This window comes from Chiloscyllium plagiosum, chromosome 43 (assembly GCF_004010195.1).
Source record: "Chiloscyllium plagiosum isolate BGI_BamShark_2017 chromosome 43, ASM401019v2, whole genome shotgun sequence".
NCBI classification, from domain to species: domain Eukaryota; kingdom Metazoa; phylum Chordata; class Chondrichthyes; order Orectolobiformes; family Hemiscylliidae; genus Chiloscyllium; species Chiloscyllium plagiosum.
In genome coordinates, this window is record NC_057752.1 from 12,795,708 (window position 1) to 12,810,619 (window position 14,912).

General features: G+C 45.0%; 1 protein-coding gene across 3 annotated transcripts in view; it reads left to right on the forward strand.

The window, feature by feature from the left end:
- Positions 1-4,897: 4,897 nt before the first annotated feature.
- Positions 4,898-14,912, forward strand: part of LOC122543389 (rho guanine nucleotide exchange factor 25-like) — a 351,958-nt gene continuing 341,943 nt past the window's right edge. For 2 of the 3 annotated variants that reach the window (XM_043682070.1, XM_043682072.1), the window contains exon 1: positions 4,898-5,760. In XM_043682070.1, the coding sequence (XP_043538005.1) occupies positions 5,665-5,760 (96 nt within the window). In that variant the 5' untranslated portion in view covers positions 4,898-5,664. Of the gene's footprint in view, positions 5,761-6,103; positions 6,134-14,912 lie in introns of those variants that run through there. The other variant, XM_043682071.1, reaches the window with a different exon arrangement.

Genomic DNA, 14,912 nt, shown 5'->3' on the forward strand with positions numbered 1-14,912 from the left:
TGACTGGCGACAGGGTCCTAGATCTAAGCCTAGAGCAAGTGTGCTCTTTGCAAAGCCCAAAGCAGGAGAGCTGCCTGCAGAAAACTGAATGCTGCTTCGAAGCATCTTGAGAAGGTGCTATACAGGTTAAAGGTAAAGTTGCCATAATCCCAGGGCTGCTCTCTTATTAGAGAGATTGGAGTTTTGGAGAACTGTGTCCAGTTCTGGTTGCCCTGTTATAGGAAGGATATTATTAAACTGGAGACGGTTCAGAGAATATTTCCCAGGATGTTGCCAGGAATGAAGGGTTTGAGTTATAAGGAGGGGCTGGAGAGGCTGGGACTTCTTTCACTGGAGCATAGGAGGCTGAGGGGTGACCTTATAGAGGCTTATAAAATCATGAGGAATATAGATAAAGTGAATAGCAAGGGTCTTTTCTCTCGGGTGGGGAATTTCAAGTCTAGGGGTGAGAGGAAAAAGATTTTATAAAAGACATGAGGCGCAATTTTTTTACATGGAGAGTGGTTCATGTGTGGAATGAACTTCCTGAGGAAGGGGTGGATGTGGGGACAGTTACAATGTTTAAAAGACATTTGGATAAGTACATGAATAGGAAAGGTTTGGAGGGATATGGGCCAGGAGCAGGCAGGTGGGACTAGTTTAGCTTGGGATTAGGGTCGGCACGGACTGGTTGGACCGAAGGGTCTGTTTCTGTGCTGTATGATTCTATGACTGATGATGGCTCAACCTGAGGTTCACCATGCCTCAGACGAGGGGAGAGGTTGAGAAGGAGAGTGCTTCCATGGTAACCTCAGCCAGTGTGGGGATTGAACCCTGCATTGCAGCCCCCAAGCTTTGAAGCTAACTGACCTCACTACATTAACTCTATCACGGTATTTGCCATTGTAGGTTAAGAGCGCTAAGGGGGAAGGCAAGTTGTTTTTGCCACTGGAAAGCTTGCCTTTTGCAGTATCACAACACTGCCAAACTTTGGAAGGCCAATGAAACCCTTTGGAAGCGCAACATGGGCAGTGCTGCCACCAACCTGTGCACAGCAAGATTCCACGAGCAGTATTGTGGCCAATGGCCAAATAATCTGCAATGCTTTTGTCAAGAGACAAACATCAGTCAGGACCACCAAGGAGAATATCACCCCCCCACTTCTTTTTTGTAATCGTGGGATCCTTTCGCTGAGCGACCCGGGTAAGGGGCCATCAGACTAGAGAGAAGGCACTCCTGGCACTAGTTCACTCGACACTGGAGCGACTGCTTCAACTTTGTGCTGAAGACTTTGGAGTGGGTCTATGACTTTGTGACCTTCTGACTTTGAGGCAGGAGGGCTACCTATCGGGCTCTGGCTGACATTCACACACAAAGCCAAAACAGGAGGGAGGCTGTGAGTGCTCATTTTCTCTGCATGCAACACAAAAGGTGACTTGCAAAAGGAGGCAGTGCAACACACTGGGGGCTTTTTGTGAATGCTCAAATTTGTGATATATCTGCCCTCCCATCTTGTACTTTGACAATACAAGCCCCAGGGCTTTCTCTCTCTCTCTCTCACACACACACACACACACACACAAACACACACAAATTATCAGATCAAAACTAAATGTTACTTTCCTTACACAAAGTGCTCTTTTTCGATGCAAAAGGACCATTTGCAGTAAGAATGGAAGACCATAACTGCAGCTATGAATGTAGCTAGGGGAGACTTAGTGGTATTATCACTAGACTATTAATCCAGAAATTCAACTCATGTTCTGTGGACTCGGGTTCAAATTCCACCATGGCAGATGGTGGAATTTGAATTCAATAAAAATCTGAAACTAAGAATTCACCGGATTTGAAATCAGGAAAAACATCTAGAACGATTACCATGAATCTACTGTCGATTGGAAAAGCCCATCGGGTTCACCAACGTCCATTAGGGAGGGAAACTGCATCCTTACCTGGTCTGGCCTACGTGTGACTCCAGACACAAGGCAGTGTGGGTGACTCTCAGTTGCCCTCTGAAATGGCTTCGCAAGCCATTCAGTTGTATAAACAGGTATAAAATAGGACGTGGACTTCTGCGGTTCAAGATGGCAGTTCACGACCACCTTCTCAAGGGGAAACTATGGTTGGGTGATAAATATTGGCCCAGCCAGCGACTCCCACGACCCACGAGTGAATAATTTAAAAGCCAGGCCTGCTGAGAAAAATAAAGCACAGAATTTATTGTAACTCTTTATTGCCCCTCAGAAGGTCTCAGTTTGCAGCTAAGGAGCAATTCTGAGGTGCAGTAATTGTCAGGTCACAATCACCACAGATAACATACACATCTTACAAACCAGATTACAAAACGAAATGTGCATTTATTTAGTGCCACTCACATCCTCGGGAGGTCCCAGAGTGCCTCATTGGTCAACAGGATGCTCAGTGGTGGCTCTGTAGCTAAGCATGTTTGCCCCACTGGATAAAGCAAAGTTCCAAAATCAAGCAGTTAAGATGGTCCACCAATTGTTGGCTTTCATAAGGAAAGGAGAAAGTGAGGACTGCAGATGCTGGAGATCAGAGCTGAAAATGTGTTGCTGGAAAAGCACAGCAGGTCAGGCAGCATCCAAGGAGCAGGAGAATCGACGTTTCGGGCATGAGCCCTTCTTCATAAGGAAAGGCACAGCAACATTCCACCCCTTCTTTGAATATTGTTATGGAAACATCAGCAGCTCCCGGAATCGTCAAGGGGTGGTAATCATAAGATGGTAGAATTTCAAATTAATTTGAGGGTGAGAAACCCGGGTCTCAGATCAGTGCCTTCAACTTAAATACGGACAATCACAGATGTATAAAGAAAGTTGTCTAAATTGAGCTGGGAACATATATTAAGAGAAAGGTCAGTGGGTGAGGAGTGGCTGATATTTAAGCAGATATTTCATAATGTTCAGTAAAAATTTATTCTCATCATAAAAAAAGACTGGGTGGTAAAGAAGGTGTATGGCATACTTGCCTTTCTTGGTCAGGGAATTGAATACAAGAGTCAGAATGGATTGCAATTTTATAAGACTTTAGTTAGGCTGTGTTTAGGGTACTGCATTCAATTCTGGTTGCCTTGCAGAGGGTGCAGAAGGGGTTTACCAAGATGCTACCTGGATTAGAGGGTATGAGTTCTAAGAAGAGGCTGGAAAAACTTGGGTTGCTTTCTCTTGAGCGGCAGAGGCTCAGGGGAGCCTTATTAGAAATCTATAAAATTATGAGGTATATAGATAGGGTTGACGGTCAGAGCCTTTTACCCAGAGTTAAAATGTCTAAAATAGGGGGCATACATTTAAAGTGAGAGGGTGAAAGTTCACGGGAGATGTCAGGGGCAGATTTTTTTAAAATAGAGAGTGGTAGGAGTCTGGAACGAGCTGCTATGGGTGCTGGTGGAGGCAGACACGATAGGGACGTTTAAGAGACTTTTAGATAAGCACATGAACATGTAGGGAATACAGGGATATGGGCCAAGGGCAGGCAGAGGAGATTAGTTTAATTTGGCATCATGTTCAGCTCAACATTCCTGTGCTGTACCGTTCTATGTTTTATTTTCTATGTACGATGTTCTACTCAGTGAGAGGGACGAACCACTCACAGTTAACAAAAATGGTCAAAGTGAGTATCCGGTCACAAACAAAAGCACATAAAGTAGTAAAAATTAAAGGCAAGCTGGAGGTTTGGAATGTTTTGGAAACCAGTCACAAATGAATAAGAAAATGAATAAAAAGCGAGAAAATTGATTGAAGTAAACTGGGAAGAGTTTACAGCGTGAGCTTCTAAAGCTATGTAAAATGAAAGTTGTTAAAGTAAGTGGAGGATGCGACTGGGGAGTGAATAATGGGATCAAGGAAATGGTAGATAATGTAAACCAATATTTTGGATCGGTCTTCATGTGGTGCAAACTGCAAACATCCCAGAGATAACAAATAACTGAGATGCTAATGGGAGGAAAGAACTTGTAACAGCCTCTACCGTGAGGGACAAAGTGTGTGACAAACTAAATGGTCACCAGGATTTGGTGGCCTGCATCCAATGGTTTTAAAGGAAGGGGCGGCAGAGATAGTGGAGACTTTGGTCAAAATATTCCCAAATCCACATATTTAGATTTTCAGAAGGCATTAGATAAAGGGCCACGTAAAAGGTTTTTACAATATATGGTAATACAATATATTAGTTTGCATTGAGGATTGGTTCAAAACAGAAAACAGAGAGTAAAGATCAAAGGGTTTTTTCAAGACATTGCTGGAATATCAGTACAGAGGTGTGATTATGCTGATGGAGGGTCAGTGCTGAGGGAATGATACACTGACAGAATGTCAGTACTGAGGGAATACCGCACTGTCGGAGGGTCAGTGCTGAGGTAATACCGCACTGTCGGAGGGTCAGTCCAGAGGGAGTGCCGCACTGTCGGAGGGTCAGTGCAGAGGGAGTGCCGCACTGTCGGAGGGTCAGTACTGAGGGAGTGCTGCACTGTCAGAGGGTCAATACTAAGGGAGTGCTGCACTACCGGAGTGTCAGTACTGAGGGAGTGCCACACTGTCGGAGGGTCAGTGCTGAGAGAGTGCCGCACTGTCGGAGGGTCAGGACTGAGGGAGTGCCACACTGTCGGAGGGTCAGGACTGAGGGAGTGCCACACTGTCAGAGGTGTTGCTGCTTGCATGGAATCTGACGCTGAGGATCTAGCAGGTCGCTGGGAAAAGTACCATCAATCCCAAGGCACTGATTGGACGAACATTACTTTTCTGCCCAGTGTCTTGGCTGATCATTAGGAACCAACATCACAAGATACAAATTATCTCATCATTATCACCTAACCATCTTAAAAGCTCTTGTGGTGTAGTGGTAGTGTCAGCCAAGAAGTCTGGGTTCAAGTCTCACTTACTCCAGAGGTGTATTATAACATTGTTGAACAGGTTGATTTGCAAAAATGAGCCATAAGGCTGTCTTGTGGGAGCTTGCTGTGTACAAATGAGCTATCTGACCACTTCGGAAATTGGTGGTAATGAAAAGGCCTCTCTGATTTGCAATTTTAAAAAAAAAAGTCTGCCAGCTCACCCCCGTTACAGCCCTTCTCATTGGCTGGAAAGCTCTTTCGTCGTGCAATGTCGCCACAGAAATGTAATTTTAACTTTGTAAGCATATGCCAAACTTGCCAGGCTCGATCTTTTGATGCTGCCGTGGGGGAGTATACAAACCGCGACTTGCAGCCGCGTATGTACGGCACATTACTCAAAACATATGGCTTTTCTCAAAGGCGAACTCTCACATGGAAGGAGACTGCGGGCAGGGTTGTTCCAGTCCCAGCACTTGACTGTGTGAATTTCAGCCCTTGTCTTCTTTCGGGAATTAATGGATTTTTGCTGGGGCATCAACTTGTGATCTAGCTCAAACCCTTCATCCCTCCCAACTTACATCAGGAGGACTTTTGAGGATCAGAGTGGAGTGCATCTGGAGTGTGGACTTTTTTGGAGAGTTGCTGTTCTCTAGACGCTATGATGTGGCAAGGCACAGGACCACGGGGCTGAGAGAAGATTTCAAAGGAACTTGAACCTTGTTTGATTGCTGTCATTTGGCTGATTGAAAGCTCCAAGCGTTTGTGAGCCAGGATTACCTTTTGCAGAAGAAGGGGTTGCCTCCAGCAGGGACACTGTGAATATCCCAGACCTCAATATGAAAGCCCCTCAGAGGAGCCCTGGCAGGGCAGAACAGATGCTAGGAGCCATGGCAGATATGTTGACATCTTTTGCTATACCCAGCCAGCAGTGGGTAGGTGATCATTTCAGTTCAGCTTTCGCTCTCTCTCTCTCGGTTGCAAGCCCCAGTTGTAGGCAAAGGGCTGAACATCGGTTGCCAACGCCCTCCAGCATTGCACTTGGAAGTCTCCCGGATTTAAAGGAGCCACTCCCGGTGCTTGCTGCAAATAATGTCAGGCAGAAATACCATGAGATTGAAGTTTCTTGCTAACTCCACCCTCCTATTTACTTGAACAGAATTAGGTTGGAAGGGGGAAAGGATATTTGACCAGGCGATGGGGAGACGGAATGTGATGAGACCTCCAGGAATCAGTCCTGATCAGAGTTGGTAACTCTCAGGTTGACTGGTCACTGGGTGAACATGCTTGACGATGTGGCACGTGAAGGTGAGGACTGGCACTGGACCTGGCTGTGCTGCCCACCCAGGTCAAATAGCCTTTGGCTACCTTCACTGTGCGGGCTGTCTCCATCGAGTGCCCAGCCTGTGGAAGCTAAGTCCAGCAGCTGAGAGAGCCATCAAGAATGGGGGTGGAATGGGGTAAATTGAGGGTACACAGATATAAAACAACAGGGTCTTTGTAAAATCTACTCTGTGTGGGTTTAATGCAGGGAGGAATGTTGCCTGGTTGCATGGGAGTTATGTCTGCCTTTGGCAGTCTGAAGTACTGTGGGAAAGCGGACCCGGAAAGCTCAGCTCGGTTGTTCCACTGGGCATTTGCTATAGCTGCATCAAATAGTCTCTTTAATAAATTCATTGGGTGATGTGTGCAGGAGAGAGGGTTTGGGGGGGGCACATGGTTTTGATTTGCCCCTTGAGACCAGAATCCATTGGCCTGCCATCCAGGCACAGCCAAACTAAACAATTCCGATCACAGATTGCCAAATACTCACTGGCTTTTAAGCATCCGTTCCAAGTAAAGGGTAGGGATGGCAACGTACCCTAATTTGGAAGGGGCTAGGTGATGGATTCAAATGGTTTAATGGAGGGGCTGGGTGGCATATATAGGAAGTATTTGTCATCTTGGCACTGTTGAACATGGAACTTACTGAAATGCCGACTGTTGCTAAGCTTTTTTTCCCCCCTACAACAATTAGTTAAAAAGATTGCTTAGCTTGGGAAAACGTGAACAGAATTGTTCTTCTAATTCCATCTTGGCCTCCTGTCTATCCCTGATTTTAATTTCACCCCCCCCCCAATGGTGGTCATGCCTTTACCTACCAGGACCCCAACCCTGTCTGTGTCTCTGCCTTGTTCTCCTCCTTTAAGTCCCTCCTCAAATCCTACCTCTTTGTTCAAGCTTTAGCTGTCTAATTGAATTACTGTTTACAGTATATGGCTCAGTGTAGTACTTTTTCAGTCACTCCAGCGGAACATTTGGGGGATTTCTTTGCTGCATTGAAGGTGCTGTGCAAATGCAGTTGGTTGTTATTGTGGCGCTGACTGTACCTTTTATATCAAATCCTGGGAAAGTGTGGTTGGGTGTCACAGTGAGGTTCAAACTGGGGGTCCATGTTATCGGGAGTAAACCTTTCCTTTTACGAATGGTTGGGAGGGTGTTCCACAACTGTAATAAGTTGCATTCCAATTGTGCCTTAAGGTGCTGCTTTATAAATGAAAAATTGACACCGAGCCAATTAAGGAGATACGAGACTGAAAGGTTGGTCAAGGAAGTGTCTTAAAGGAGATAGAGAATTGCAGGGGTTTTTTTCAGAAATACCTGAGCGCAGGGCCTAGGTAGCTGAAGGCATGGCTGCCGATGGTGCACTGATTAAAATCAGGGATGTTCCAGAGGCCAGAATTGGAAAGAAATGCAGGACACCAATTAATCCAGTTCCCAGTGGGAGTGGCCTCAGAGTCTGTAAATACACCAGATGTGACACTGGGCAATAGATTTCTCGAGTTGCTCCAATGTTACCACACTTTTTTGACAAAAGATCATGAGTCTCAAACCCCAGAATTTCTCAGCGGACTGTGCCTGTTGACTTTCAAAATCTGCGCTCAAAGTCATAATTACCAAGCCCCCCTCCCTGAAGGAATTCCGCAAGATTGTATGACTTTGAAAAGTGTTTATTGGTGTTGGGGTTAACGTGCTGTTGAGATTGGGGAGACTGAGGTATGTTGTGGGGATGGTATTGGCAGACTATCAACATAAGAAGAGCTTAATGCCTACTATCAGGAAGACAGGCAGGAGCCTGGAAGAACACAGCAAGCCAGTCAGGACTGAAGAAGGATTACACATGAAATGTCGACTTCTCCACCTCCTGATGCTGCCTGGCTTGCTGTGTTCTTGCCTGTCTTTTGGGTTCCAGCATCTGCATTTTTTTGTTGCTATCAGGAAGAGCTTGGTTCGCTTGGACTAAACCAACAAGATTTAATGGCTGGGGTGTTACAAGAGGTGCGGTGGCAAAGTCTCTCTGCGTAGTCTGTGTTGTAGGTCGACCTAAGTGGGTTCGTGACCGTAATCCTTTCGGGATCTTTCCTACTTGCCTGCATTCCTGTAGAAACTTGATGTCTGTGTCGATATATGCAATCTTCTTGGAGATCCTCCCCACTTTAAGCCGGCGGTTAGTGGTGTCGATAGTAGTCATGATTTGGAGATGCCGGTGTTGGACTGGGGTCCAACACCGGCATCTCCAAATTGAGATTTAATGGCAGCATTAATGAGTTTATTTGAGAAGTGCATTGACCAATCAGAGTCTGCTTGCCTGGTTTGAATTCAAACGATGGCCTGACAGTCAACTGATCCTTCGCGCTCCATGGTTAGGGTTCTACCAATCTGAGACCACTTGCTAACCAATCAACAGCCTGTTTCATGCAGTGGAAATTGTTGGTCTCTTCGAGATTTGGTATTCTTGCAATTCTGTCCTGATGAGGACAAGATCAAATGCTTCAACCTTCTGCTGTTTTAATTCCTCAATGCTGAAGCGTCATGCTACCAAATGACTTTTTTGAAAAGTTCTTTTGTGGTGTTGTCACTGTCGTGGTTTATAAGCATTTTGTGCATAGCAAGATTCCACCAGCAACAAATAAGGTCACGACCAGATCGTCGGTCATCAGTGATGTTGACACTGGGAGAGGACACCCCATCTCTTTTGAAATGGGTAGCTGAGAGGGCCTCAGTTTAATACTTCACTCGACCAAGCAACACTCTCTCTGTTCTGCAGTTGGAATTCTCGGCCAAGTTGAGGTGTTTAATTCTCTGCAGCAGGATTTAAATGCACAACCTCCTGTGCCAGAGGTGAGAGTGATACTGTGGCTAATGCAATTCGAAGAGATCGACCTAGCGGTGGCAAAGGGCTGACAGTTAATGTGTAAGGCAGGGATTAGACAGATGTTGGTGTTTGACCTTGCTTTGGGCCCACTCTCAGATCTGTGCCTTCAGTTGGGAAGGAGGGGGTGGATTGCTGCACTAACAGGGAGCGCTTTGTGAGAAATCATGGGCAAACAGCCTATAAACTTTCCAGCCATCCCAATTAATTTTGATTTTTCACAGCACATTCCCTGAGAAGGCAGCTCCCTTTGGGCAGTGTGGGATCTGATGTATAATCATTGGATAGTTTATCCTGAGTGCTTCCAAAAACAAACTACAAGGGCTGTGGGTGGTGCAATAGTTTAGCAGTTTGTTTCCAGCTCTGGCTGGCGAGTGCTAGATTTATATTTTTAAAAAATTCATTCACAGGATGAGGGCATTGCTGGGTAGGCAGCATTTATTGCCCATCCCTAATTGCCCAGAGGTCAGTTAAGAGTCAACCAGATTGCTGTGGATCTGGAGTCACATGTGGGCCAGACCAGGTAAATATGGCAGTTTCCTTCCTGAGAGGTCATTCGTGAACCAGATGGGATTTTCCGAATAATGGTTTCATTAGACACTTAATTCCAGATTTCTTTTTAATTAATAAATCCATCTGCTGTGGTGAGACTCAAACCCAGAACTTTATCTGGGTCCTTGGATTAACAGTCTAGTGATAATACCACTAGACCAGCACCTCCCCAATTAAGCTGTAACAGTCGGACCATGAAGTGTTTTTTTTTCTATAGCTACTTTCATGACCACAGGACATACATTGGCTGCAAAGAGCTTTGGAAGTATTTTCGAAGTGTTGCCACTGCCGCTACAGAGGAAGCATGGCAGCCAATTTATGCACAGCACACTCCTAAAAACAGCAATCTGATAATGATCAGGAAAAACAACACCTTGAGTTTAAATTGCGTATTTATGTAAAAAGCCATTACAGAGGTAGAATGAAAATTGGGACTGAACCAAATAAAGAGTGTTTAAAATCAAACAAACAAGAATAGGACTTATACAGTTAATTTTTTTTTTAGATTAGATTAGATTAGATTACTTACAGTGTGGAAACAGGCCCTTCGTGAAAATTGGGACTGAACCAAATAAAGAGTGTTTAAAATCAAACAAACAAGAATAGGACTTATACAGTTAATGATAGGGCCTTAGGCCGTAGTGTAGAAAAGAGAGATCTAGGGGTTCAGGTACACAATTCTTTGAAGTTTGCATCACAGGTAGACAGGGTGGTTAGGAAGGCATTTAGCATGTTTACCTTCATTACTCAGACATTTGAATATAGGAGTTGGAACGTCATGTTGAGGTTGTACAGGACATTGGTGCGGCCTCTTCTGGAGAACTGTGTCCAGTTCTGGTCTCCCTGTTATAGGAAGGGTGGAGAGGGTTCAGAAGAGATTTATCAGGATGTTGCCAGGATTGGCGGGTTTGAAATATAAAAACAGGCTGGAACTTCTTTCACTGGAGTGTAGGAGATTGAGGGTGACCTTTATTAAATCATGAGGGTATAGATAAGGTGAATGGCAGCTGTCTTTTCCTGAGGATGGGGGATTTCAAGACTAGGTGAGAGGAGCAAGATTTTAAAAAGACAGGTGGGCATTTTTTTTTTACACAGAAAGTGGTTCGTGTGTGGAATGAACTGACAGAGAAAGTGGTGGATTGCAGGTACAGATACAACATTTAAAAGACATTTGGATGAGTACATGAATAAGAAATGTTTGGAGGGATATGGGCCAAGCGCAGGCAGGTGGGACTAGTTTAGTTTGGGATTATGATCAGTATGGACTGATTGGATTGAAGGGTCTGTTTCTCTGTTGTATGACTCTGACTATGGTCAAAGCTCAGTGTTTCAAAGGTGACAGGTTGGGGGTGGGGGAGGGATGAAGCTTTTCATACTTAAAGGAAGAGTGAAAGACAGAAACTTAAAAAAAAAACTGGAAAAAAGTTGATGGCGAGTGGAGTGGCATTGTTTTCAGGGTGAGTGTAGTTCATTCTTCAAGGGTAATGTCTTAATCAACTGGAGTTGATCTGCCTGGTTTAAATGTAAACAAAACTTGGCAGTTCACTGTCAGTCATCATTTAACTGGTGTATTCTGTGTGGTAATGCCTCAACCAATCAAAATCGCTTGCCAACAAATTAGCACTCAACTCAGACAGGATAAAATGTACCTGTGATGGTGGTATTCTTGTGAACTGTCCTGATGAGTGCAGGATGCAAATTTTAACAAAATGGATTTTTTTTTCCATCAGTACTCAGGAAGTGCCAATGCAAGGACTGGGAAGGCATCAAGCAGGAATGATATAATAAATATAGATGAAGAGATTCATTAATTATAGTGTGGAAAGATAACAGTAAGTAATTCCATGCTTCAAATTATTCGAGAGCAGCAATCAGGAAGGATTGTTTTTGAGAGCGATCTTAGGAGCTGATTAAAAAATTTTTCCATGGGATGCCAGCATCACTAGCTGTGCCCAGTATTTATTGCCCCGTCCCTCATTGCCCCTTGAGAAAGTGGGGGTGAACTGCCTTTGTGAACTCCTGCAGTCCATGTGCTGTAGGTAGACCCACAATGCCTTTAGGGAGGGAATCCCAGGACTGTGTCCCAGCAACAGTGAAGGAACAATGATATATTTCCAAGTCAGGTGGCTTGGAGGGGAACTAGCAGGGGTGGTGGTATTTATCTGCTGCCCTTGTTCTTGAAGCAGGAAGTGGCTGTGAGTTTGGAAGATGCTGTCTAAAGATCTTTAGTGACCTTTTGCAGTGTACCTTGTAGATGGTACACACTGCTGCGACTGAGCGTCAGTGGTGGAAGGAGTAGATGTTTGTGGATGTGGTGTCAATCAAGCGGGCTGCTTTGTCCTGGATGGTGTCAAGTTTCTTGTGTTGTTGGAGTTGCACCCATCCAGGCAAGTATTCCATCACACTCCTGACTTGTTCCTTCCAGATGGTGGGCAAGCTTTGGGGAGTCAGAAGGTGAGTTAATTTCTAGAAAGATCACAATGTCTGATCTGCTCTTGTAGCCACAGTAAGATCATAAGACATAGGATTGGAAGTAAGGCCATTCGGCCCATTGAGTCCACTCCGCCATTCAATCATGGCCGATGGGCATTCCAACTCTACTTACCCGCATTCTCCCAGTAGCCCTTAATTCCTTGTGACATCAAGAATTTATCAATCTCTGCCTTGAAGACATTTAACGTCCCGGCTTCCATTGCGCTGCGTGGGAATGAATTCCACAGGCCCACCATACTCTGGCTGAAGAAATGTCTCTTCGTTTCCATTCTAAATTGGCCCCCTCTAATTCTAAGGCTGTGCCCACGGGTCCTGGTATCCCTGCCCAACGGAAGCAATTTCCCAGCGTCCACCCTTTCTAAGCCATGCATTAACTTCTAAGTTTCTATTAGATCTCCCCTCAACCTTCTAAACTCTAATGAATATAATCTCAGCAGTTCATCGTATGTCAGGCCTGCCACTCCAGGGATCATCCGTGTGACTCTCCGCTGGACACGCTTCAATGCCAGTATGTCCTTCCTGAGGTGTGGGGCCCAAAATTGGACACAGTATTCTAAATGGGCCCTAACTAGAGCTTTATAAAGTCTCAGAAGGACATCACTGCTTTTATATTCCAACCCTCCTGAGATAAATGACAACATTACATTCACTTAGTCACAGACTCAACTTGCAAGTTAACCTTTAGAGAATTCTGGACTAGCACTCCCAGATCCCTTTGTACTTCGGCTTTATGAATTTTCTCACCGTTTAGAAAATAGTTCATGCCTGTATTCTTTTTTCCCAAATGCAAGACATCGCATTTGCTCAAGTTGAATTTCATCAGCTATTTCCTGGACTACCTTCCTAAACTATCTAAATCTTTTTGCAGCCTCCCCACATCCTCAGTACTACCTGCCTGTCCACCTAACTTCATATCATCAGTAAACTTTGCCAGAATGCCCCCAGTCCCTTCATCCAGATAATTAATATATAAACTGAACCCTGCGGGGCACCACTTGTCACCGGCTGCCATTCTGAAAAAAACCTTTTATCCCAACTCTCTGGCCTTCTGTCAAACAGCCAATCCTCAATCCATATCAGTAGCTCAGCAGCCTCCCGTGAGGCACCTTATCAAAGGCCTTTTGGAAGTCGAGATAGATAACATCCATTGGTCTAACCTACTTGTTACCTCTTCAAAGAATTCTAACAGGTTTGTCAGGCACGACCTCCCCGATCACAACCAATGCCTTAACTATTTCCTCAGCCACCTCTCTCAGAACTCTAGCATGCAGCCCATCAGAGTCAGGAGACTTATCAATTTTTAGACCTTTTAGCTTTTCTAGCACTTTCTCTTTTGTAATGGCTACCATACTCAACTCTGCCCCCTGACTCTCCTTAATTGTTGGGATATTACTCATGTCTTCTACTGTGAAGACTGATGCAAAGTACTTATTAAGTTCTCCAGCTATTTCCTTATCTCCCAGCACTAGCCTTCCTGCATCAATTTGGAGCAGCCCAATGTCTAGTTTTGCCTCTCGTGGGAGACCGTACACATGTAGTGTGTCGGGATTCAGCCACTGCCCAAATATATACCCGGCAGCCCTCTGCTCCTCGGTGTGGCATCTCCCTCTGCTGCACCTTTAAAACTGATCTTGTACCCTCCCTTCCCGCAGCCCTCACCTCTCTCCGTCCTCTCTCCTCACTGCTCTAAAAATGAAGGCCCGACTCCTGAGATAAGTCCCTTTTTAAGTGGGAAAACCTACCCTTCCCGGCAGCCCTTGGTTCTCTCCGCCCTCTCTCCTCGCGACTCTGTATTATACAGTATTTATATAGCTGGTCTATGTTGTATAAGATAATGATTTTGAAGGGGTTGCTGTTTATGTTACATTGGTTCCACCCATTCTACCAATGTCACACACAATCTGTGAGTGGAGCCAATGAATTTTACTCTTCCTTTGAGAGGGGAGATGGATCTGTACCAGTTCTCTCAGGGGCCAGGAATTTTGCCTGATCAAATGTAGTTGGCCTTATTCCAATAAACTTGTTATCTAAGAACAGCCTCTTCTGGAGATACTCTGTAATGGTGTATCCTCTAAACCTAAGCAACGCAAAGGCCCAACGCAAAGCAAAGACAAAGAAGGGTTGATGGGTGTGGACCACCTCAAACAACCCCATCCAGTACCACACACCGACATAAGGTGTCAGGAATGATCATCTGGGGAAATGCCACAGTCTAGCTCGATTTCTGGCCAACAGTAACGCCAAGGATGTTGATAGCAGGGGATTCAGCGACAGTAACGCCTTTTAATGTCAAGCAAAGATGGATTAATTCTGTGAAGGTTGAATTTTGCCAGATCTCACTAAGTAAATGTTTGTGTGAATCGTTTATTCTGAAAGGATTTTGGAATAGCGATATCGTAAACCCTCCTCTGTGACATGTCCCTTTCTGTGGCAGCAAAATAACGTGTATAAAGAGGTTTGAATGATTCTTGATAGAAGCAGAGACCTAAGGCCACATTCCCTGTGTACATTCCAGCTCTGTCACCTATGCTGGATACCAATAAGGTCTGTTATGGTTCTGTTCGCCGAGCTGGGAATTTGTGTTGCAGATATTTCGTCCCCTGTCTAGGTGACATCCTCAGTGCTTGGGAGCCTCCTGTGAAGCGCTTCTGTGATCTTTCCTCCAGCATTTGTAGTGGTTTGAATCTGCCGCTTCCGGTTGTCAGTTCCAGCTGTCCGCTGCAGTGGCCGGAATATTGGGTCCAGGTCGATGTGCTTATTGATTGAATCAGTGGATGAGTGCCATGCCTCTAGGAATTCCCTGGCTGTTCTCTGTTTGGCTTGTCCTATAATAGTAGTGTTGTCCCAGTC